We start from the raw sequence: 24,703 nt of genomic DNA, 5'->3' as shown, positions 1-24,703 counted from the left end.
TGTGTGTGTGTGTGTGTGTGTATGTGTGTGTGTGTGTGTGTGTGTGTGTGTGTGTGTGTGTATATGTGTGTGTGTGTGTGTGTGTGTGTGTGTGTGTGTGTGTGTGTGTGTGTCCTGATAGTCAGGAGGTTAAGGGTCCTGTGCTTCCTTTCATACTGCATGCTTGTGAGTCTTGGATGTTAGCTAGTGTTGTAAGGTGATGAATGGATGTCTTTGTAACTCGGTCTGTTCAGAGGATCCTTGAGTGCCGTTGGAATGACTTTGTCAGAGACTTATGGCCCAGTCATGGCACTTAACGAAGGGCAATGAAGCCCTGACGAAACAAGAAATCTGGACTATCATCGTTTAACCTTCTTGCAGCTTCGTTCCTGCAGCTGGCACTTCGTCAGGATTTTTAAACTGTTGAAAAATTTGAACGAAGGGCAACGAAAACCTCAATTCGTCCGTGTTGCGTTTTGCTATCGTTCTTGATGTTTTTAATCGTTTGTTTAGTTTTTGTAACATTATTGTTTAATTTGACTTCCTTCGACCAGGTGAATCATGTTTTCACACAGTGCAGAAGCCAGTTTGTGAGCGCTGAGGCTGCTGCTGTGTTCATGTACCATCAGAAATTACAGGGCGAACTCAGCCTGCTTGCTTGGATTTTTTTTTTTTATCTGGGTGCTTCACTGGGCTCAGGCATGTTATATAGGACAGAATTAATCTTTTGTGTGGATACAATTAATTATTTTGCCACAAGCAACTGCTGACTTTGATTACCACAATTTTATTACCACAATTTTCAAAATTTTTTAGAAAAACTGTATTGCAATAGACTGGATAAGTTTATTGATAAACAAAAATTATTACATGATAGTCAATATGGTTTCAGGCAAAATAAATCCACAGCACTTGCTTTAATGGATTCTACTGAAGAAATAACACATTGCATTGATGAAAAGAAAATAATTGCAGCGCTGTTTTTAGATATAAAAAAGCATTTGACACCATAAATCATGATATATTATTGGGTAAGTTAGAGAGGTATATGATAAGGGGGTGGCATTACAATGGGTAAGGAACTACTTAGGAAATAGGAAACAGTTTGTGAAGCTGGATGATTTCTGTTCTTTGTGTTTGGACATGGTCTGCGGTATCCCACAGGAGGCAGTATTGGGCCCTAAGTTATTTATTTTATATATCAGTGACCTTTGTAATATATCTCATTATTCTCTTATTTGCTGATGACACAAATTTGCTTAGTTCAAATCACAACTTAAGAGAGTTAATCAGTCACATTGAGATAGATTTTGGTAAGTTAGGACAGTGGTTTACAGAAAATAAATTATCATTAAATCTGAACAAAACAAAAATTCTGTTTTTTGGAAATTGTAATGCTGCGTTCACACCGGGCGCGACCAGGCGCCATAAATTTGCGGGGTCGCGTGGCGACGGACGTGCCACCATCGCTCAGTGTGTTGCTCTGCTTTTGCTGCGAAAATTCGCCCCGGTGCGTCATCAAATAGGAGGCGCTTCCATTCCGCTCGCCGTCTCCAGTTGTCAGTCAAGTTAACATGACGGACCTTGATCACACGGAGCGAGTTGTTGTGGAAAGCTGACAAACGTCATGAGATGTTCCCAATTCGGGGAGTATCATTATTTGCTGCAGGAGCTGCGTCTGGATGACGGCAGCTTTCAGCGGTCTTTCCGCTTCTGCAGACCCAGGTTGAGGACCTCCTGTTCCGTTCACGCGCGCACATGTAAACAATAAATAAAGAAACTCTGCTGCTTGCTGCGGGGCTGCTGCTCGCTCTTCCCCAAAAACTCTGTCATAATTATGTTTAGAAACCAGTCACCATTTGTTTTATTATCCATCTGTGTAGTTAATAAATAACCAGAGCAGGTGGGTCCACCGACGTGCACACAGATCTCCACAGCTTCTGTTTGCAGTTTCTCCAGGACTCAGGCGCTATGAGCTCCATTCCAGCGCCGAGTCCTGGAGCTCAGGGATGCAGACACAGACTGCTCCAGCTGTGGCTCTAGGTGTGTTTCATTTAAAGCGTCGAGATCGTTAGCCTCGGTTTTGTTAAGTTTCTTTTTCGCCCCTTTTGCGCTCTTGCTTCGCAGGCTGTTCAGTAATAAAAGCTCTTTCGTCCACCTTTTCTCAATGAATTGTGACTTTTTTTTTTTTACTTTTCCCCTTCGTTCAGGAATTGCCGTGTGACTGGGTCATTAGAGCGGCTCAGATTATCACTGACATCTTGATTGAAGGTCAGCCCTGACATTTTAGACCTTGTCACCCTTTTCCCCTTATATAATCCAGCATTCCGGTGCCTCAGTGTTGAGGACATCAGCAACTGGAAAAAGACTCTGAGACACCCACACTTTACTTGGCTGCAGTAGAAATTGATCAGTTGTCTGCCTAGGTTTTACGAAAGTTTACCAAGCTCCTGAAAGAAACTGTATTGTTTTTTTTGTTTGTTTGTTTTTTTCAGGTGACTCAGGACTGTTTAGGGTGAATACAGTTTTGTCTTGAGCACGATTAAGTTACCTCAGTAGCTGGTGTGTTTGTTGATGCTCAGCTGTACGTATGTGAATAAAACATTCTTTGACCTTGTCTTTTTGCATTCTCTCTATCAGCAAAGGAAAGACTACGTTACTCAAACACATTGCCAACAGAGCACTCAGTATTCCTCCAAACATTGATGTGTTGCTCTGTGAACAAGGTAAGTGACTACTCAGAATTTGTGCTTTCTTCTTTCTTTCTTTCTGTCATATGACTTTGTCTCTCTGTAGAGGTGGTGGCTGATGATACTCCGGCAGTGCAGGCAGTTCTGAAGGCCGACACTCGACGCCTGAAGCTTTTGGAAGAAGAGAAACGACTCCAGGCTCATCTGGAAAAGGGAGAGGACAGCTTTGCAGAGAGGCTGGAAAAGGTGAATTGTCTGAACTGTATCTCTGAATAAAAAAAAAAACAAAACTTTTTTCAAAATAATTTAAACTTAAAAAATAAATAAAATAAGAACTCCAGCAAAGCTGATCTAAGTTCATAACATCAAATTATTTTACAGTTTTTTTTGTTTTTGTTTGTTTTGTTTGTTTTTTGTTTTTAAACTGGAGATGAGGATGTCTTCATTGTCAGGTGAGAGGGTAACTAATAATTTTATTTAAAACCCTTTTGGGATAAATTCATTTGTTTCACTGTCTGATCCAAATTCATTGAGGTTAATGGTGCTGCAGAGTAGATGCTCAGAACAAGTCAGGGATACTGGTTATTTTCTGTAGCTGTGGACTTTCAGCAAGCTTGACTGTGCACGTCCCTAGAGCACAATGCTCTTTTCAGTGGGCTCATGGCTACACAGGGAAGAGATGACGGACACTGTCTTCAGCTCTAATTTTTACCCAAGGACAAAATGTGGCCATCTGGTATTGTGAAGACTTTGTGTCCGTTCATCTGTCTATCCATCTGTCTGTGTTCAGCATAAGTCCAGTCCTATTACTGTCAGGGTCTTCATATTGACAGGGATCATTCTTGGGACACAGACCTTGGACAAGTTTTAACGGGGAAAAAGGTCACATGCTTTCTACACACTCTTTCATTGATTACATGCTCATATAGCATTGCATTGTATTGGAGAGTTTACTTTTTTGCATCCAGAACTGCACTGAGGATGCAGAAAGCAGAGCACAAGGCTGTTTTTAACAGGCTGCGTTCACCACTGCATAATATTTAACTACCAGTCACGCTGTGATTTTTCTGTGACTGCATTGACATTAAAGCAGTTACTAACCAAAAAACAAATCGTGGTGACACAAAACGCCCTTTGCACCACTGCTTATTTACATGGACATTAATCGGGATGTTATCAGTGCCACAAGATCAGAAAACCAATTCATTTAAGAAATTGGAGTATGGGTCTTGAGGCCTGTAGACAGTAACAAAGAAGCATGACTGAATTTCACCATTCTGATCATGACTGATCGGGGCAGAGAACCAGATTTTCAAGTGAATCAAATTTAGGACCCCCAAGAGCCATTAAACTAAACCCAAATTTATAAATTAAAGCAACACCACCTCTATGCTTTGCTCAAACCACAACACTCCAGGCTTATCAAGCCTGAAGGACAAATTGCCCGACTATTTTCCTCTAGAGGAATGTCTTCGGCCTGGGGATCATTTGGCTGTTTATCTCAACTCACAAAGACAATAAACTGTTTTCATAGGACTGAAGCATGCTCCATTCCCTACCCCCCATCAAACACCCCCCACTCCGGCTTCTGCTCACGGCATTCCTTCCCCCTTTTGCGGGGGCAGTGCAGTTTTCGCTGCAGCTGGTCCCCGTTCCTCCCCCCAAGCTGACGGTGGCGCATCTCAGTGTTGCTGCGTGACCTTCACCCACTTGCCTAATTTCGGATAATGGACTTCTTCAAACTTAGTGCATATAAACAATGTCAAATGTGTATGTGCTGTCTTTAATTCTGATGTGTGCCATTATTACGGTAAAGAAGTAATAATTGTGGAGTAATTGCTGCCTGAGGTAACTGGAGTGTAAACATAATTTCTCCACTGTGAGATCAATAAAGCCAAATAAGTTCCTCTGGAGGAAAACAGTCGGGCAATTTGGCCTTCAGGCTTGATAAGCCTGTAATGTTATGGTTTGAGCAGTAAAAAACACTTTATAACAGTTCCACTTGAACAACCACATCTCAGTTATGTATAAAGAGTATTCCCAATTATGAATTAAGAATATTCACCGGCCTCTGTAATCTTCAGCTTCAACTGCAAGGCACGGATCTGCTCCAAGATGTCATCCAATTTGCGTCTGAGTTCAAGAGTCAACACAGTCTGAGAATGCACAGCCTTTCCAACCTTGTTAATTATGACGGACAAGCGAGGGGCCGTGGTTCTTAATGCCGCCGTCTTGCCAATTTTCTGGTAGATCAGGGCAGCACATAAACCAAAAAGTACCAGCCCTGCTACCATAAGACAAAAAATGAATAAATCCTCGACATCCTCAACGGAGAAAGGCGCCAAGCGTGCCACACGCCAGGAACTCCGGGAGTCGAGAACATAGCCCGCAGGATACGTTCCATCTGGGCAGGTAGAATACCCCGGTCCTGACCTTGTAGAAAAAATGGTGTCAATAGCGTTCAGAGACCAGCTGATCAATTCCATGGTTAATCCAATAGTAGTCCAGTAGATCCAGAATACAATAGAATTTGAGGAATTCACAGTCTGGTGAAGTACGGACTTGAAGGTTAAAGCAGAAAACAGAGATAAGGGAGAGTGGAGGAGATGCGACCGCCCTCGTCGGAGTCCCAAGCTTTTTAGCCTGCGATACGCAGCAGCCGTTGTGTAGGCCACAGACCTGGGCAGAATGACACAGCAGCGCTGTTCAGGCCACAAGCAGACCCACTCAATCTGAAATTCCTCACTTTTGGATGTATACAAACACCCAGTTTGAGCAATGGAGCTTCTGCAGATTTTTCTGAGGTGAGAGTAATTAAAAATAAAACTTGGAGTGCACCACTGCTGAAGTTTTATTATTGTCTAACGTTAGCTTAGCCTTTTAGCCTTTACCTGCAGAATCACCCAGTAGGGCTGAGTGAACATTTTAATTTGTAAATTGTTCAGTCTATTTTTATTTTTTACCAAATTAAGCTACATGATTTTTTAGTTGTTACTGCTGTGACTACAAGAAACTTCTCAACTTTAACAGATTTTTTTTTTTTTTTTTTACATTTTTTTGTTTCATGTTTCTTTATATTTTAAGAAATATATTTCTTCACTTGTCCCTCATCAGGAACATTTCAACATTTGCTGTGCAGAGAACCTTGTAAATACAAATGCACTTCAGACCTTCCAGTGATGTAGTGAAACCATGGGTTAAAGTTCTCCGTCACCACGACGGATTTCCGTCATTTGGAAAATTTAACCACACATACGCGTGCGCATGTGGTGTCATGCATGTTTTGGGGCTGACATATGATACGCTCATTGTCAAAGCAACATCCAGTTATACGCTAATCAAAGCAGCAGCAGTGTCAGCGTGTATGGGGCCGCACCACGGAGGAAGGGACTGTGTGAATTTTTACTCCTCTCCACTGCTTGCCATGAGCCACGGTCCTTCTCCTCTCTGTCTTCGTGGGAACATTGGCAGACCTTCCCCAAGTAGAGCGGGGTGTGGCTTTGTTTTGAGCCTTGAATCAGTGAAGCAATGCTTCGATGTGCTGCTTCGGTTCTTTGTTTTATTTCGCTTTACCTTAACTTTCCCCTGCTAAAACCCTAAAGAGCATATGTCTGTGAGTAATATTTACCTTTCTATGTTAAACCGACCTGTTATGGTCTTCTGAAACAGTTGGATGTATTTTATAACTTAAAAACAGGACCGATGCTAACGCCTTAGCCTGTCTATGGCGTTTTCAGTGTTAAAGTTAACATTAAGCTGTTTGCATCTCAGCACATTGTGTACAAATGTTTTCTGTATAATAATTAATGGCTCAGCGTTTGTTGTTGTAAAAATCAAATGCATTACAAATTGTAATATTTTTATTTTTATATTAATAATAATAGCAACAACAATAATGGTAATATAACTAATGCTACAATACAAACAGACAAAAAGAACCTGAAAAAACACAAAACAGAAAAGATAAAACCAACTAACAATGAATATATATAAATAAATAAATATAGAAATAACTGTTTCCTGTGAACACCTAGTGACTCTTACACCTCCACTTCATCCCTGTTTTATTTAGGTTTAATGACATTTTGTTTCGGTCAAACCACATCTAAGCTGTGTTTTTACACAAGAAAAAAAAAGCAGTAAATTGCACATTTGTGTCTTTTTTCATGAAAATATCTTATTAAAGATCACGTTACACTTTAGTCATGCCTGTAAAATGCTTTTGTGGACTGTTGCTGTCATATGTTGTCAGTGGTTGAGATAGCTCTGTTTTTGAAAACGCGACACTTCTCATTGAAAATAATGGGTTTTAGAGTGATCCACAATGCATTTAACACCCTGAACATGTGCAGTGTGAAAGGTCCGTCAGTCTTGTGTCAAATGTCCTTTTTATTTTTAGTCATATTTAGTCATTCACATACCATTTTTATTTAGTCATTTATTTATGCATTAAACATTTAGTTTTCTTGCCAGTCTCACTCACTCATCTCATCTTCAACCACTTATCCTGGATCGGGTCGCGGTGGATTCTAGTTCTTTTGGTCATGACCCAACCCTCATGACCATAGGTGAGAGTAAGTGGCTGAGCTCCCTTTTCGTCACAACTGTATGGTACCAATGCAACACCGCCCCCGCTACGCTGATCATACGCCTTCACCAACTCCACAAACACATGTAGACTGGATGGGCATACTCCCAGGCACCCTCCAGGATCCTTGTGAGAATGAAGAGCTGGTTGATTGTTCCAAAACCAGGATGGAACCCGCATTGTTCCTCTTCAATCAGAGGTTAGAATATCGGCTGAACCCTTCTTTCCAGCACCCTGGAGTAGACTTTACCAGGGAGGCTGAGTAATGTGATGCCCCTGTAGTTGACACACACTCTCTGGTCCCCTTTTTTAAATATGGGGACCACCACCCCAGTTTGCCACTCTTTAGGCACTGTCCCAGACCACAACATAATGTTGAAGAGAGGTCTCATCCAAGACAGACCCTCCACACCCAGAGCCTTCAGCATTTCTGGACAGATCTCATCAACCCCCTGGGCCTTGCCACTGCGGAGTTGTTTGACTACCTCAGTGACTTCGACCAGGAAAATTGACGAAAATCCTCCATCAGCTTCCAGCTCTGCCCCTACTATAGAGGGCGCTCCGGTCTGATGCAGGAGTTCCTCAGTGTTCCTTCCAACGCCGGGTTACATTCTCAGTTGAGGTCAACAGAGTCCCATCCTTACTGTAGACAGCTTGGATTGTTCCCTGTTTTCCTCTCCTGAGGTGATTCATGGTCCACCAGAAGCACCTTGGTGCTGACCAAAAGTTCTTTTCCATGGTTGCTCCGAACTCATCCCACACCCACAGCTTTGCCTTCCTCACAGCAGAGGCTGCTGCCCTTCGGGCCTGTTGGTACCTTACAACTGCCCCCGGAATCCTCTGAGATAACATATCCTTGAAGGACTCCTCCTGCAGTCGGACGGCTTCCCTGACCACCGGTGTCCACCACGGTGTTCGAGGGTTGCTGCCCCTTGAGGCACCTAAGACCTTCAGACCACAGCTCCCCGCTGCAGCTTCAGCAGTGGAAGCTTTGGACATTGCCCATTCTGGTTCAATGCCCCAACCTCCACAGGGATACTAGAAAAGCTCCACCGGAGGTGCAAGTTGAGGATCTGTCACACAGTGGGCTCCTCCAGACGTTCCCAGTTCACCCACACTATCCGTTTAGGCTTACCAAGTCTGTCCAAAGTCCTTCCCCATCCTCTGATCCAACTCACCACCAGATGGTGATCAGTTGACCGCTCTGCCACTCTCTCTCACCCGAGTGTCCAGAACATGCGGCCTCAGATTAGATGATACACTCACAGTCATTCATTGATCTTTGGCCTAGGGTGCTCTGGTACCATGTACACTTATGAGCATCCTTATGTTAGAACATGGTGTTTATGGACAGTCCGTGAGTAGCACAGAAGTCCAATAACAAACGACTATTCTGGTTTAGACCGGGGAGGCTGTTCCTCCCAATCACGCCTCTCCATTTTTTTCTGTCTTTGCCCACGTGTTCCTTGAAGTCCCCCAGCAGAACAATGGAGTCCCCCACCGGAGCCCCATACAGGACTCCATTCAGGGACTCCAAGAAGGCTGAATACTCAAAACTGCTGTTCGGTGCATACGCACAAACGACAGTCAGAGTTTTCCCCCCATCACCTGAGGGAGGCAACCCTCTCATCCAGTGTAGCGGCGCTCAGTTGGGGAATTGCGAGTATCTCCACACCTGCCCGGCGCCTCACACCCTGGGCAACTCCAGATAAGAATAAGGTCCAACCCCTATCAAGGAGAGTGGTTCCGGGGCCGAGGCTGTGCGTGGAGTCGAGGCCCGCCAGATCTAACTGGTATCGCTCTGCCTCCCGCACAAGCGCCGGCTCCTTCCCCCACAGCAAGGTGATGTTCCACACCCGCAGAGCTAGCTCCTGCTGCCTGGGTCTGGACCTCTGAGGCCCTCAACTTTCACTGTCAACCATGGGACAGTGCACCTGACACCAGCAGTTTCACCAGTGGGTGGTGAGCCCACAGGGTGGAGATGGAAAGTCCACCTTTTCATTTCAGGCTGTGCCTGACTGGGCTCTGTGGCAAGCCCAGCCACCAGGCACTCACTGATGGGCCCTACATCCAGGCCTGGTTCCAGATGGGGGTCCTGGGCTTCCTCCGGGTTCGGTAACATTTCCTCTGCTTCGTTTTGTCATGGTGTCTTGTGAATCATTCTTCTGGCCTCTCGCCTGAGACCAATTTACCATGGGAGATCCTACCAGGAGCACAAAGGCTCTAGCCAACACAGCTCTCAGGTTCATAGCCGCACACAAACCTCTCCACCACGATAAGGTGATGGTTCCCAGAGAGGCTTGCCAGTCTCATGGTATTTAAAATCATTGTTGCTCTGAAAGCATTTAAAAAAATTACTACTCTGAGATGCACTGTCGACTGTGGGACCTTGTATGTAGACAGGTGTGTGCCTTTCCAAATCATGTCCAATCAACAGAATTTACCCCAGGTGGACTCCAATTAAGGATGATCATTAAGGATGATCAGTGAAAACAGGATACACTTGTGCTCAATTTTGAGCTTCTTGGCAAAGGCTGTGAATACTTATGTACATGTGATTTTATTTGTTGTTGTTTATTAAATTTGCAAAAATTTAATAAAAAATACTTTTTCACATTGTCATTATGGGGTATTGTGTGTAGAATTTTTTTTTTTTTTTCGAAAAAAATTATTTTCATCTATTTTGGAATAAGGCTGTAACATAAAATATGGAAAAAAGTGCAGCACTGTGATTACTTCACAGGTGCACCGTAGTGGATTCCTCACCCACAATAATAATAGGCCCTACAGGCTCTCTAATCCTCTGCTCCATGGCCTGCTGTGGATTCCTAATGTTACTCTCCCTTTAAAAATCTATGGTCACACATAAGATGGCGGCACCTTTCCAAGTAGGGTGAAGGCCGTCAAGCATCAGCAAGCCATTGCGACCCCAGAAAGAAAGCCAGCTATTGATGAACCGAAATCCTTGCTGTCTACAAAATTTTGCCAGCCACCTATTTGACAGCCTGCTGTAAACCTTGTCATTTTTCTTGGAGGGAAGGGAACCAGATGATATTAACTTGTGCTGACACAACTTTCTAGCGCAGTCACAAGTCCTCTCTATGTCTGTCTTTGTGACCTCAGACTGTTACAACCTTACATTATTGGCACTGACATGAATAACAGTGTTGCTATATCTTATATCATGATCTGTCTCCAGGTTTATGAGGAACTAAGGGCAATAGGAGCTGCAGCTGCCGAAGCCAAAGCTCGAAGGATCCTGGCTGGTTTGTCATTCACGCCTGAAATGCAGAACAGACCTACCAAAAAGTTTTCTGGTGGCTGGAGAATGAGGGTTTCCCTGGCCAGGTAGGGTGTATGTGGCATTATTCTGACCTGGTTTTGCAGCCATGTGTTTTTCTTTGACTTGAAGGTTTCTTGTATTCATAGAGCTCTGTTCATGGAACCCACTCTACTGATGCTGGATGAACCCACCAATCATCTGGACCTGAATGCTGTCATCTGGCTCAACAAGTATAGATCTGTTTAATGTGGTGTCTTTCCATGAAATCTCTAAGTTAGTCGTTATGCCCACTTACTGTATAACAAAATCATTTCAAATTTCACAGCACTGACAGTTTCTGCTGAAATCCAAGTTGGTTTATTTATTTTTTGTAATATGTTTCAACATTACAGCTCATTTTAATGAAGAAAACATATTTCCCGGGGGAAATCCATGACCAATATTGTCTTTTCCTTCTAATGTCATTGTGCAGAACGAAGTATGTATGCGTATGTGTGAGTTTTTGAGATTACTTGTGACCTGACCCATTTGCTTGATGCACGTTCTTTGGCGTGCACGCTTAGCTCCGTAAGACGTCTCATATATTACTTCAAAGGCATTACCTGGTTTCATAAACAGCATTTTTATATTTAGAAGTCCTTATTTCTCGCTAACATTTACAAAATATATGAGAAACAGATTGAGACAAATGAGCCGTTTCTGAGGGTTTTTCACCATCTTGGTTTATTTTGTTCCATTGAGCAGCCAGCTGATGTCACGCTGCCTTTCTTTACTCCAATTAGCTGTTGCTGTATGCTTCCCAGTATCTCTCACACAAGTTAGGGGAAGCTCCCATGTGATCTATGACGTTGCAGTTAAATGTAGGTCATGGCGTCTGATTTCCACGTCAGGTTGAAATTCTAAATTGATTCTGGGCACTGTGAATTTTGATAATATTGGTAGTATTGTATTACGAATCCCTTATTTAAATGCTAAGGAATAAAGTTATAGTGATGCCAAAGAAAATTATTTTTCTGACTTAAATTAAAAAAAAAAAAACCTCAGAGGCTGTATGTCTTGAAAATTGATCAATAATGTTCTGTAGGGGTGCACATGTAATCGCATTTCAGTCTTGATAACGATGTCAGCGTGTGCTATAAAATTAACGATAGATTTTAAAAAACATACTGAGGAATGGGAACGTATTCTGTATTACACATGTAGTTTGCTAAATATTTTCTTGTCAGTACTGGTCGGAGTAAATGAGTTCTTGTTCATTCTGTTAGGCAAGAGCAGAGAACATGTTTAAATCAGGCAGTCAAACCCTTACATGGCTTGGTCATGAGGAAGGGAAAAAGCCAACAAACAGTAAATATATAGTCTGTTGACTAAACCTTCTGCATTTTAATGGCTAATGTTTTATTTTACTGTTTATTTGGATTTTTTTTGTTGTTGTTAAAATAGACTTAATTTGAGGTATTACTTTTTCAGTCAAGTGTAAATGAAAGAGTTAAAATGAGGTTTAGGTAACAGTAGGATACAAATAAACTAAATGTGTTTAAAATACATAACTAGATTTGCAGTGAGGAAAATAAGTATTTGAACACCCTGAGATTTTGCAAGTTCTCCCACTTAGAAATCATGGAGGGGTCTGACATTTTCATCTTAGGTGCATGTCCACTGTGAGAGACATAATCTAAAAAAAAAAATCCGGAAATCACAATGTATGATTTTTTTTTAAATAATTTATTTGTGTGTTACTGCTGCAAATAAGTATTTGATCCCCTACCAACCAGCAAGAATTTTGGCTCACACAGACATGTTAATTTTTCTTTAAGAAGCCCTCTTATTCTGCACTCTTTACCTGTATTAATTGCACCTGTTTGAACTTGTTACCTGTATAAAAGACACCTGTTCACACACTCAATCAATCACACGCCAACCTGTCCACCATAGCCAAGACCAAAGAGCTGTCTAAGGACACCAGGGACAAAACTGTAGACCTGCACAAGGCTGGGATGGACTACAGGATAACAGGCAAGCAGCTTGGTAGAAGACAACAACTGTTATGATTATTTATTAGAAAGTGGCAGAAACACAAGATGACTGTCAATCTCCCTCGGTCTGGGATTCCATGCAAGATCTCACTTTGTGGGGTAAGGATGATTCTGAGAAAGCTCAGAACTACATAGGAGGACCTGGTCAATGACCTGAAGAGTGCTGGGACCACAGTCACAAAGATTACATTTGGGGAGAAGGTCATATGGTCAGATGAGACCAAAATAGAGCTTTTTGGAATCAACTCCACTTACCATGTTTAGAGGATGAAAACAACTCCAAGAAAACCATCCCAACTGTGAAGCATGGGAGTGGAAACATCATACTCTGGGGGTGCTCTTCTGCAAAGGGGACAGGACGACTGCACCGTATTGAAGGAAGGATGGATGGGGTCATGTATTGCAAGATTTTGGCAAACAACCTCCTTCCCTCAGTAAGAGCACTGAAGATGGGTCATGGCTGGGTCTTCCAGCATGACAGTTACCCCTAACACAGCCAGGGCAACTAAGGAGGGGCTTCGTAAGAAGCATTTCAAGGTCCTGGAGTGGCCAGTCTCAAGACCTGAACTCAATAGAAAGTCTTTGGAGGGAGCTGAAACTCCAAACCTGAAATATCTAGAGAAGATCTGTATGGAAGAGTGGACCAAAATCCCTGCTGCAGTGTGTGCAAACCTGGTGAAAAACTACAGGAAACGTTTGACCTCTGTAATTGCAAACAAAGGCTACTGTACCAAATATTAACATTGATTTTCACAAATGCTTATTTGCAGAAGTAACACACAAATAAATTATTTAAAAAATCATACATTGTGATTTCCAGATTTTTTTTTTTTTTTTTGATTGTCTCTCACAGTGGACATGCACCTAAGATGAAAATTTCAGACCCCTCCATGATTTCTAAGTGGGAGAACTTGCAAAATTGCAGCGTGTTTAAATACGTATTTTCCTCACTATGTATTTAACATGAATAAGTACAATTTTCCACATTTATGTGAACCTAACTGATAAATACAACCTTTTGATTATCTTTATTAGTTTAGGTTTAAACTGTAATCCAAATGGATGAAATTCTTAAAAACGACAAATGGTATAGTTAGGCATAAATATTTGTTTCAGTGCACATCAGCAAACAACGCGGCAGTGTTAAGGTAACGTGACGTCTCATTCCTGTTTATACCATTTTGAACCCTTGCAGGCTCTTTCACTCAGTCATTTTCCGGATAACAACACTTACGTCTGTCGGGGTTAAAGGTCATGGCACTGTGATTGGGTCACTAAATTGCAAACTGGTTTGACTGCGGTCTGTGTGCCACTACCTTTGGTTTTTCCTCGTCCATCTGATGTAGTCGTTTATTAGGGATGTGAATCGTACAACAACTCACGATTCAATTCGATTCCGATTCTTGGGGTGGCAATTCGATTCAGAATTGATTTTCGATTCAAAGAGCTCTGAGAAAGTTATATTACTTAAAAAATGTTTATGTTTAAGAAAATGCAGCTTTACAAGGTTAATCAAGTGATTCTAGATGTAAATTTACTTATCTGCTTTGCTCGTTCGGAGTTGGCTGGCTGTTTAGCGACGCGCTGGTCAGTAGTCGGCAGAGACCGCTGCTCCGCTCCGGGTTATGGTGTAGCATGTGGGCTTGCGGATTTGAAGTGTTTCCGAAGTACTTGACTTTCATTTTGCAGATTCTGCACTCTACATAAGTCACGTCAAGCTCCTTCTTACGCAGCAAATAATAAAATCCAAAATGCGCCCAACCATTTGCCTTCAATTGAATTAGCTCTTCGTCCGCCATGCTAAGCTACAAACACTGAACTCTGCAGCTCACAAGTGTTTGAAGCACGCCGGACCACCCCCCTTTGCGGGGACACTGCAGTACAGAAGCCGCTGAATGACAAACAGTACACACAGCGAGTAAGCAAGAAAATGTTTAAAAAATGCTTTTTAAAAATCGATTCAGAATCATAATAAATAAGAATCGCGATTCGGACGTGAATCGATTTTTTTTTTCGACACCCCTATCGTTTATACTTGTTTTTCAGAAAGGATAAATGTATGTGTGTGGAATTTGGGTTCAAATATGAACTTTGCACTGAAATGTGGACTTTTGCACTGAAACGTGCACGTTCATTGAAGCTCCCTGATACCTGAGCAGTTGTTAAACATCCATAAATGTGGAAAACTGTAGTCAGTTTTTTTTCTTTTAAATTCAGGTTTTAACTTTCAAGGAGCAAATTTGAAAAGCAAAAATCCAGATTAAAGTCATTGTTAAAATAAGATCATTATTAACTGGTTAGAAAAAGCAGGTTTTATTTGCTTTTTACATTTTCATGTTTGAGATTTAATGTTAAATGTCTCCAAAGTCCCACAATTCTGAGTGTTTCCACAGGCGATGTCCTGGCACAGCTAGTTTTAGACCTCTCTGACATAGGTGACAAACAGTCCAAGTTAGAGTGCTGACATACTGAGTGGCGACAACCAGTGATTTGAAGCCATATTCTTAGGTACGTCAATCCATCGGGTGCTGCATTTACTGATTGATCAGGAAACTCATACATGTCTTACTGTCACCCAGCAGAGTTCATTGTTAAACAGTTACGGTGTGGTAGATCTGTCCCCTGCCATATTTGTCCCAAGATGCCTATCTTCTTAGGAACAGGAACCACAAGCATAAGATAGCGAAAGGGAAAAACATTTAAATTGCGTTGTATGTTCACCTCACATATGATTGTCTTTTCAGTGGCTGAAAGAAGTGGTTTACTCGCATTTTGTGCCTGTATAGTAACATTAATTAGCTTGTTAGCTGTGCTCAACACTATGTGCCTTTTAAATAAATAATACAGCGATTAAATCCATGTTGCTTCTTCTTGGGTGACAAATGCGACTTATGTTCCGGAAAATATGGAAATCTAATTTTGACAGTACCACAATGGAACATATGCCACGTTCTTGCGATGGCTTTAGGTTGCTCCTTGTCTGTAACAATTTGTTTACTGTGCTGATATTATATTTATTTGTCTTACTGTATTTTGATCTTGATAATTTTATACTATTGTATTTCTTCTTAATCTGTCCTGAGGGGCAGAGATTGAACCCGCCTGACAGGTTCAGTCTCTGCTTTATTTTCCTGATTTTTCTTTTCCCCCTTTCTGAGTCTGCAGGAAATCTGTGTTTTATATCTATTTTCATGTCATTTTTGTCTCCATATGCACAGCATCCCATCATATTTACATGCTTTAGAGTATAAAACCGTGAAACCAACAACCCTCTGCTTTGAGATGTGATTTGTAATGTGATCAGTGTGCCATCACTCTGGAGTAGGATTCAATATGGCACCTTTTAGTCAAAACACTGGGTCATTGAATGTCGTCACTCAGTATGTGGGCACAGTAGCCTCACGGTGCAGTCAGATCAACTGTGGAGCACTGTAGCGGTGCGCTCCTGTCTGTAGGTATTTAGAAGAATATACCGAGCTGCTACAGCGACCTGGACCTGCATAAGCAGTGTTACCCTTTCTGTGGTTAATTCTCCATTTTGCTTGCAGCTACCTTCAAGGCTGGAAAAAGACACTGCTGATCGTTTCCCATGACCAGAGCTTCCTTGATGACGTGTGCACAGATATCATCCATCTGGACAACCAGAAACTGTACTATTACAGGGGAAACTACTGTGAGTACTCATGTACCGACACCTATGGTTAATTTCTTTGTTCTTATGTGATTTTTATCTTGAAAGGTGCTATATAAGGTCCCCTTCGCACGTAGCACAAGTAAGTACGAATCAGGGCAGAATCACAGCGAAACAGCCTGAATGAGTGAACCACAAAGACATCGAGCCGACGTCGGGATTGGACACACTGTCAGGCAGGCATGAATGATTACGCTGAAACGGTTTTGTGCACACGTGTGCACAAACACTGCACAAGCAGCTAGAACGTGTTGCACCACATCACACCACTGCTGTGGAGAAACAAAATGAAAACCACACTCAACTCAGCATTATTTAAACAGCCAAAGCTGAAACAAAGTGCTGCACATGAAGGTCATAAAAACAACAAAGCAACCCAACAACAAGAAAAACGGTAATAAACAAGCAAAACAACTGAAACAGAGCACGTCTCATATTGTGTTAAAAGCCAGTGAATAAAAGTGGGTTTTAGGATTGGTTTTAAAAACAGACAGTGAAAAGGCCTGCCTTCAGCCCCGGTCACACGACACTAACGAAGGACACCGAAGCCAAAACGAAACAAGAAATCTAGACTTAGGTTGACTTTCGGAGACATCATTTAACCATTGTCCAGCTTTGTTCCTGTAGCTGGTGCTTCGTCAAAATTTTCAAACTGTTGAAAAATGTGAACGAATCCTGACGACAACTTTAATTTATCTGTATTCCGTTTTGCTTTCTGTCTTGATGGTTCCTCATCATTTGCATAGTTCCCGTACCGTCAGCGTTCCGTTTGATTGTCGCCCAAGTTCGTCCAACCTCCCACGTCTGATGTCTTGCACGAACGTTGGCGATATCAATAACTAAAGCTCAGATGAGCTGAACATGACTCATCCATGTGTGGGACGAAAAGCAACATTTTCATACATAAACAATAGTGGCAAGAACGTTTCATCAACTGCTTTAACTATTTCCGCACGTTCCAGCCGCACACACGTTGTTGTGAAGTCAAACCTGTTGTCAGGACAACCAGATCTCGCACCTGCAGGTGCTGCGGAGAGCGCGGGCTGGCTACAGAAAAGCTCAGAAGCTGGAGCTCGGTCTGATGCCCGCTGTCAAGCCACGTCATCATGAATGTTTCGTTTTGATTTTGTTTAAGGCATCAAGCTCGCTGTTCACTTAATTTTTCTTTTGTTCGTTTTGGTTTTGTTTCTTTTATGCGCTCTGGACTCACAGGCTTTTTGGTGATGGGAGAAGTGCAGGCTCATTCGTCCACTTTTTCTTGACAATATGACTTTTTTCCTTCGTTTAGCTATCGCCTTGTGCCGTGTGACCGGGCCCTAATGTGCAAAGGTAGATAATTCCACGTTTTTGGAGCTGCAACAGAAAATGATCGACCCCCACTGAGTGTTCACTTGGACCTTGGTACCTCAAGAAGCAGCTGATCAGCTGACTGGAGGTAGCACGCTGGGGCGTAAGGGTGAAGAAGCTCAGAGAGGTAGGGTGGGGCAAGGCCATTTAAAGATTTAATAACAACAACAACAAAAAAGAATCTTAAAATGAACTCTAAAGTACACAGGCTGCCAGTAGAGGGAGGCCAGGATAGGTGTAATGTGCTCCGTCTTTCGTACTGCAGTTAGCAGAGGAGCGGCAGCATTCTGAACTAACTGGAGACATACAAGGGAGGACTGGCTAACTCCAAAATAAAGTGCATTACAGTTATCCAGCCAAGAGGTAATGAAGGCATGGATTACTGTTTCAAAGTGCTGATGTGTAAGAAAAGGCTTCACCTTAGCAAGCTGCCTGAGGTGAAAGAAACTTAAGTACTGCACAAATTTGGTGATCCAATTTAAAATCGCTGTCCATCTTAAAACCCAAATTAGTAACAGTACTCTTCGCATAAGCTGCCAGTGGACCAAAATCAACAGGGGAGGGTACACAGGAGCTGCTAGGGCCAAACACAATCACCTCTGTTTTCTTATCATGGAAATTTAGAGCGATCCTCAAGACATGACAGCAGTGGTTTGAGAGAAAAGGCATCACTTTTCCTCAGGGGAACATATATCTGGCTGTCATCAGCATAACAATGAAAAGTGACACCATGTTTTCTGAGGATAGAGCCTAGGGGAAGCATATACAGGGAGAAAAGCAAGGGTCCTAAAGTTGAACCCTGTGGGACCCCATGTAAGAGTGCAGCGGAGGAGGATTCACAAACCTAGACCAATGCTCATGGTCCCACTAGCTGCAGCAGACGATGTAACAAAATACTGTGCCCAAAATAGTTGCCACTATCATTTGCCATTAAAATGTCATTAAAAAATTTTAAGAGCATTTTCCGTGCTATGCAATATTTTAAAACCAGACTGAAACACCTCCATGATGTTGTGTTCATCAAGGAAAGTTTTTAGTTATGCATAGACAATTTTCTATAGACAAATGGCAGCTTGGAGATGGGCCTGAAATTCGCTAAAACTGTGCTATCAAGGCCAGGCTTCTTCAGCAGAGGTTGTATTACCACATGTATGAAGCTTACAGGAACAACACCAGAGGACAGGCCGCTATTTATAATTGTCAGAACTGATTGCTGTAAAGTAGAAAAAAAACTTTAAAGAAGTGAGGAGGGACTACATCACAAGGGGAACGTGATGGTTTTATATGGGCCACCACATCTTCTAACAGTGACAGAGTCACAGGTTCAGAACCATTTAAGATTCCTGGACAAGGAACAGGGACAGAGGGGTCAAAGGTGTGTGGAGAAATGAGAGCTTTTGCAGAAGCAACCTTCTCAATGAAACAGTACAGAAAACTATTACACACATCAGTGGATGTTTCAGACATACAAGCTGTGGGATATTCAGGACAGAGACAGTTCTGAACAGTACACGAGGGTTCTTGTAGTTTTGTGATTATGCCTGACACGTACTCTCTTTTGGATTCCTTGACAGTGTCTTGATAAGCGTACCAGCAGTCCTTTAAAATTTGAAATGAAACCTGCAGCTTGTCTTCTTCCACCTGCATTCAGCTCTAACATTTCCGTCTGGCTCCACGGGTTCTGTCATTAAACCAGGGTTCACCATGGTTCAGGCCGAGCCTTAGGCTGCCTGAGATTTAGAGGAGCCACAGAGTCTGTTACAGAAAGGCAGGAGGAGTTAAACCAGGAGCTGAACTCCTCTGTATCAACGCAGGCTGAAATGGGGTTGCAATGTTTAGTTGCCACACGGGAGAAATCGACACTGAATAAAACTGGTGCATGAACAGAAAACACACAATCACCAGTCTCCAAGTCGGACACAGTCAGACCATAAGAGAAAACCAAGTCTAGTGTATGTCCGTGGTCACACACCACATAAAACACAATTTCCAATATTTATTCCAGCTTATTGAGCGGACAACACAATTATGATCCCTCTGTGCCTCTGTATATGACACGTGGTCACAGACATACAGTCATGAAATGACATTTCTTATATATGTTGTTTACTGCCCTAATTGTGTAAATGTCACTTATATACAAGCTGTCCATATTCTTGAGCCGCTTAGGTGGGTATGGAGAATTCCCATGGGATAAAAAAAAGTTTTTCAACCTACCATTCCTGGTTCTCAAGACCAGGCCTCTAAGTCGCTCTACTTTTTTTTTTCTCGAAGATATTTCGATGTACCTTAGTATATACTAGTAGAGTTCCAAATTATATTTGGAATGTATAATAGAAGATATACCTTACTGAATTTTGATGAATGAAGCAGTGCGCTCTCATTATGTCTTATGTCCAGCCAGGTATATAAATAATTACTACAATCACCAGACACTGATAGAAAAAATAAATGCCACTAGCAGGATTCGAACCTGCAATTTACAAAAGCTCTGATAAACAGATGGAAACTTTACCACTGCCCAACAATCACTCTTATAACAGGAGCATAAAATGCCTATAATCAACAAGGATCAATTAAAAAAAAAAAAGTTTATCAACTATTTAAAAAAAAAAGAAATTAGACTATGTATAGAAGAGGAAGTTTTCGTCTCCTTCAATTACTGTGAAAAAAGCGCCGTAGCAACTGACAAAACGGCTTTTGTTACAGCATATTTTGGTGATATGTGACTGAAAGTGGCGTACTTGTTGGACTGGTGGCTTGTCATGGTCTTGCAGTGTGCTGCATCACATGAAACCGAGCTCACTTGGGTGACTTGACTTTCAGATCACCCAAGTTTGCCCCCCCCCCCCCCGCACGCCACGTGTTGGGGAGCCACGCACAATACACATGCACGCCATGTGTTGCAGGGGAGCAGACACGCTGGCACACCACGTGTTGCTTTGCAATGCCAGCTCTAAAAGCAGTTCCTTGCTTTTAGAGGTCTGGCACACAGCCAGACTTTACGTGTGTACCACTCCGTTTGAGAAAAGTGGGTCTTCTGTACCACAGTCTGAAGCAAATCTTTTAGCTCTGGTGTTGGGCTTCCTTTAATTAACGCATCCTGCTTTGATTTAAAGTCCAGTTTAGAAAATTGTTTTGGTTTGGATATGTAATCCTCCATTCTGAAACTAAAGGCCAAGTGAGAGGAAAAAAAATAAATGAACATCTGCTCTTGTAGCTTGCTGTCACTTATTCTGCAGCTGAAGAGTTGCTGCAAGAAGAATCCCTGGGATCACTAGTTCTCCCTACCATGAGGCAGGAGAACTGCATGCCTCACTTGGTGCCTTTTTGCAGCCGTTTTATGATCACTCAGCACACGAAACACATTACACACACATACAGCTGTTGACAAAAAAGCACTGTACATTCGTTACATCAGCGAAACTATGGAATTTAAGTTCATACAGCCAAAGTGTTTGACCATTTTAAGAGCGACATACAGTGAGACAGTCTCACTGCACAGCGTGCCAGCAGTTAGCCCAGTTATTGCACAATCCAAGGTGAGGCACGGCTGGCTGCTGCCTCAGCGCATGTCTTCAGCGATTTTGAATTAAAAAAAAAAATCAAACTGATGAAGTTTAAAGGAAAATAATTTTTTAGTACAAATCACTGGATAAATATAACCATTTAATTTTGTTCTTTTACATTTTTGTTTTCTTTCCATGGTGACAGGTGAGGTTATGCCTAACTTGCCCCACCCGACCGCACGTCACTTCACAAGTCATCTTCTCTGTTTTCTGTGGAAGCATTGCAACACCACATACACCCTTTATGGATGTTTTAGCATTTTTGTATGGATGCAGATAAATTTTGTAACAGTGCTATGTTTACGTAACACTATTTGAAAATGACAAAAATCACCATATCCGTGTGGACAAGGCCTAGATTATGTCCCGTATTTTCCAGAAAATATGAAATGAAGCTACTTGCAGTGGTTTGCAAAGTATTCAGGGGCTTAAGACCAGAGGATCCTCGATTCAAATCCCAGCCTGACCGGAAAATGACTAAGGGCCCTTGGGCAAGGTCCTTAATCACCTAGTTGCTCCCTGTGTGTAATGAGTACCTTGTATGGCAGCACCCTGACATCGGGGTGAATGTGAGACATTATTTGTAAAAGTGCTTTGAATGTCTGATGCAGATGGAAAAGTGCTATATAAATGCAGTCCATTTACCATTTGTTTGTGGCATTACAAATACAAAAAGTAAATCACACACAATATAAAAATTTCTAAAATGATCTTCCTTAGACTCAAACTGAAAGTAAATCTCTACAACTTTATATAAATGAATTAAAAATATAAAAGCCAAGATAAGTATTCAGCCCCATTAGTATATTACCTGTAAATAACAAATTTACAGGTAATATACCCTGTCTAGACTGGGGAGGGGGCTAAAGGTGCCCACGCCAACTTTCATGTTGTATAATTTTTTTTTATTCTTATGCTAGGACTATGAAACTTGGTGACTTTTACTAAAATTTAGTTGGCTAAAATTTGGTACCAAAAGCTTAAGTCCATCATCTTTGGCATTTTCATGGCAACGGTTTTCTGACAGATATGTTTGACCCAAAATCACCTATCTAAGTTTTATCAATGTACTTCCCATATTTTCTACTTAACATATACTTAGTCCATTCAGCCAGATCCCAATCAAGGGGTACAGGTTAAGCAAATATTTGTTATATGTGATTTACAATTTAATTCTTGCCAGTGAACGATGCATGTGAACGATTTCATGGTACTGAAATTAACCACAATGCACAGTTTGGTGAAATTTAAAAATTAAAATTATGGTGTATTATTAAACAACTAGAAAGCATTGTTTTGACGTTATTGTGGTGCTGATTTTATCAAAGTACTACAAAGAATGTATCATATGCTTAAAGCCTTCGGCAGCCAATATTTAATACGTCTGCAAGTTAAATTTGGTTGTTGGATTGGTAATGTGTGATTTGTGTTTTACATATTGCCGAGAAGCAGCGGTGATGTGGCCAATTGTTGTATTCATGTTTGCTGTTATGAAATCAGTCTTTTTCACGTCATTGACAGAAAATGTTCTGTTTTAAAGTAAATATGCATATTTCTGAGTGACCATAACACTGTTATTTGATACACAATGACACTTCGATTGATCAAAATAGATTTTGTGATCGTTGTCTCGATAAATTCTGGATTTATGTCTCGAGAAACATGACCCTTAATATTTCACAAAAATCAGTGTAGTGTCAATACACCACTATTTAAATGGTTTAAATTGATCTAGTTTAGCAATATTATTTCATTGAAAAGTTCAAATTTCTTTAGTAACAATTAAAATTATATTTACATGCAACAACTGATATTTAGTGTAAATCAGCAAGGCTGATTTGGAATTCAGGTTTGCAAAATGTAGTGTCCGTACACCATGTAGTGTCCGTACACCAAGATATTTTGTGCTGCAATTCTGGTCTACAAACATAGAAACCGGTTGTATTAGAGTTACAATAAATAATGCAAAGCTCACTTCCATCCTATAATGTACATAAAGCTGCGTTCACACCAGGCGCGATCAGACGCTACAAATTCGCGGGGGTTGTGTGGCGACGGACGTGCCTCCTTCGCCCGGTGTGTCTCTCTGCTTGGGTGGACTTTTGCTGCGAAAATTCACCCCGGTGCATCATCAAATAGGAGGAGCTTCCATTCCGCTCGGTGTCAAGTCATCATGACGGACCTTGATCACACGGAGCGAGTTGTTGTGAAAAGCTCCCAATACAGAGAGTATCATTATTTGCTGCAGGAGCTGTGTCTGGATGATGGCCGCTTTCAGCGGTCCTTCCGCCTCTGCGGGACCCAGTTTGAGGACCAACTGTCCCGTTCACGCGCGCACATGTAAACAATTAAAAAAAACAAAACAAAACAAAAAAACTCCGCTGCTTACTGCAGCTCGCTCTTCCCCCAAAACACTGTCATAATTGTTTAGAAACCAGTCACCATTTGTTTTATTATACATCTGTGTAGTTAATTAATAAAATATTCTCCACACAGACGATTCGCTCGCGCACGCACGTAAAAAAAAAGAGAGAGAAACTCAGCGGCTTGCTGTGAGGCTGCTCCTCGCTCTTTCCCCAAGAAAACTCTGTCATAATTGTCTTTAGAAACCAGTCACCATTTGTTTTATTATACATCTGTGTAGTTAATAAGTAAAATAATCTCCACAGACGATTCACTCGCGCGCGCACGTAAAATAAAAAGAAACTCCGCTCCAGCTGTTGTGGTGCTGCTGCTCGCTCCAAAACTCTCTCATAATTGTGAAATAAAGGACAAAAGAGACATAAGTCCTGCTCACAGGCTGCTACCAGATACAGGACATGTTCACATCTTCAGTCAAACTCCAGACATCTCCACGTCACTACATATTCAGTCCCTGATTGGTCATCGCGACGAGACGAAAAAGTTCAGATTTTTCAACTTGGGGAGGAGGGCAATGAGACATGACGCGACGCAATATTGCGCCACAAACGCCAAACGCGTCCTTACATAGTGATTACATGGCAACCTGCGGCTGCAGTCGCTCGGTTCGCGCCCAGTGTGAACGCGGCATAACATTCAAGTATATATGAGAAAACATGTTGCATCTTCCCTAATAAAGAAACACCACATAATTATATGCTGCACCCCACTCACCCATTCCCCTGCCCTTCACACCCCCAACACACACACACGCGCACACACACACAACACACGTTAAAGATCATTTTAGGTTGGTTCTGTGTTTATCGATCCTTCATAATAAATGATACCACTGTTGTGAGGCAATATGCCTGTGGTAATGTCCTGTATATTTAGGATCAGTGTTTAACCCTGGGCCCTGTGCATCACAATGTTGTCAGTGCTTGAACATGCATTTGATTGCGGCAGTTCTAAATGAGTTTTTAAATGAACAAAGATTATATTCTGTCCACCTAGAAAACATATTAAATATATGCATCACATATTTAAATGACAGCAACTTATCATTTAACAAATGATGAAATTGTAGTGTCCGTACACCACACTTTGGCACAAAAAA

At 41.8% G+C, this 24,703-nt stretch overlaps 1 protein-coding gene across 1 annotated transcript in view; it reads left to right on the top strand.

The window, feature by feature from the left end:
• Positions 1 to 24,703, top strand: part of abcf1 (ATP-binding cassette, sub-family F (GCN20), member 1) — a 100,398-nt gene that overhangs the window by 41,261 nt on the left and 34,434 nt on the right. Inside the window, exons 13-17 of the mRNA XM_034160527.1 lie at positions 2,620 to 2,705; positions 2,776 to 2,915; positions 10,457 to 10,605; positions 10,687 to 10,770; positions 16,125 to 16,249. Of these exons, the coding sequence (XP_034016418.1) occupies positions 2,620 to 2,705; positions 2,776 to 2,915; positions 10,457 to 10,605; positions 10,687 to 10,770; positions 16,125 to 16,249 (584 nt within the window). The remainder of the gene's footprint in view (positions 1 to 2,619; positions 2,706 to 2,775; positions 2,916 to 10,456; positions 10,606 to 10,686; positions 10,771 to 16,124; positions 16,250 to 24,703) is intronic.

The sequence above is a fragment of the Thalassophryne amazonica genome, chromosome 20 (genome assembly GCF_902500255.1).
Source record: "Thalassophryne amazonica chromosome 20, fThaAma1.1, whole genome shotgun sequence".
NCBI lineage: Eukaryota > Metazoa > Chordata > Actinopteri > Batrachoidiformes > Batrachoididae > Thalassophryne > Thalassophryne amazonica.
This window is presented reverse-complemented; position numbering and strand designations above follow the sequence as displayed.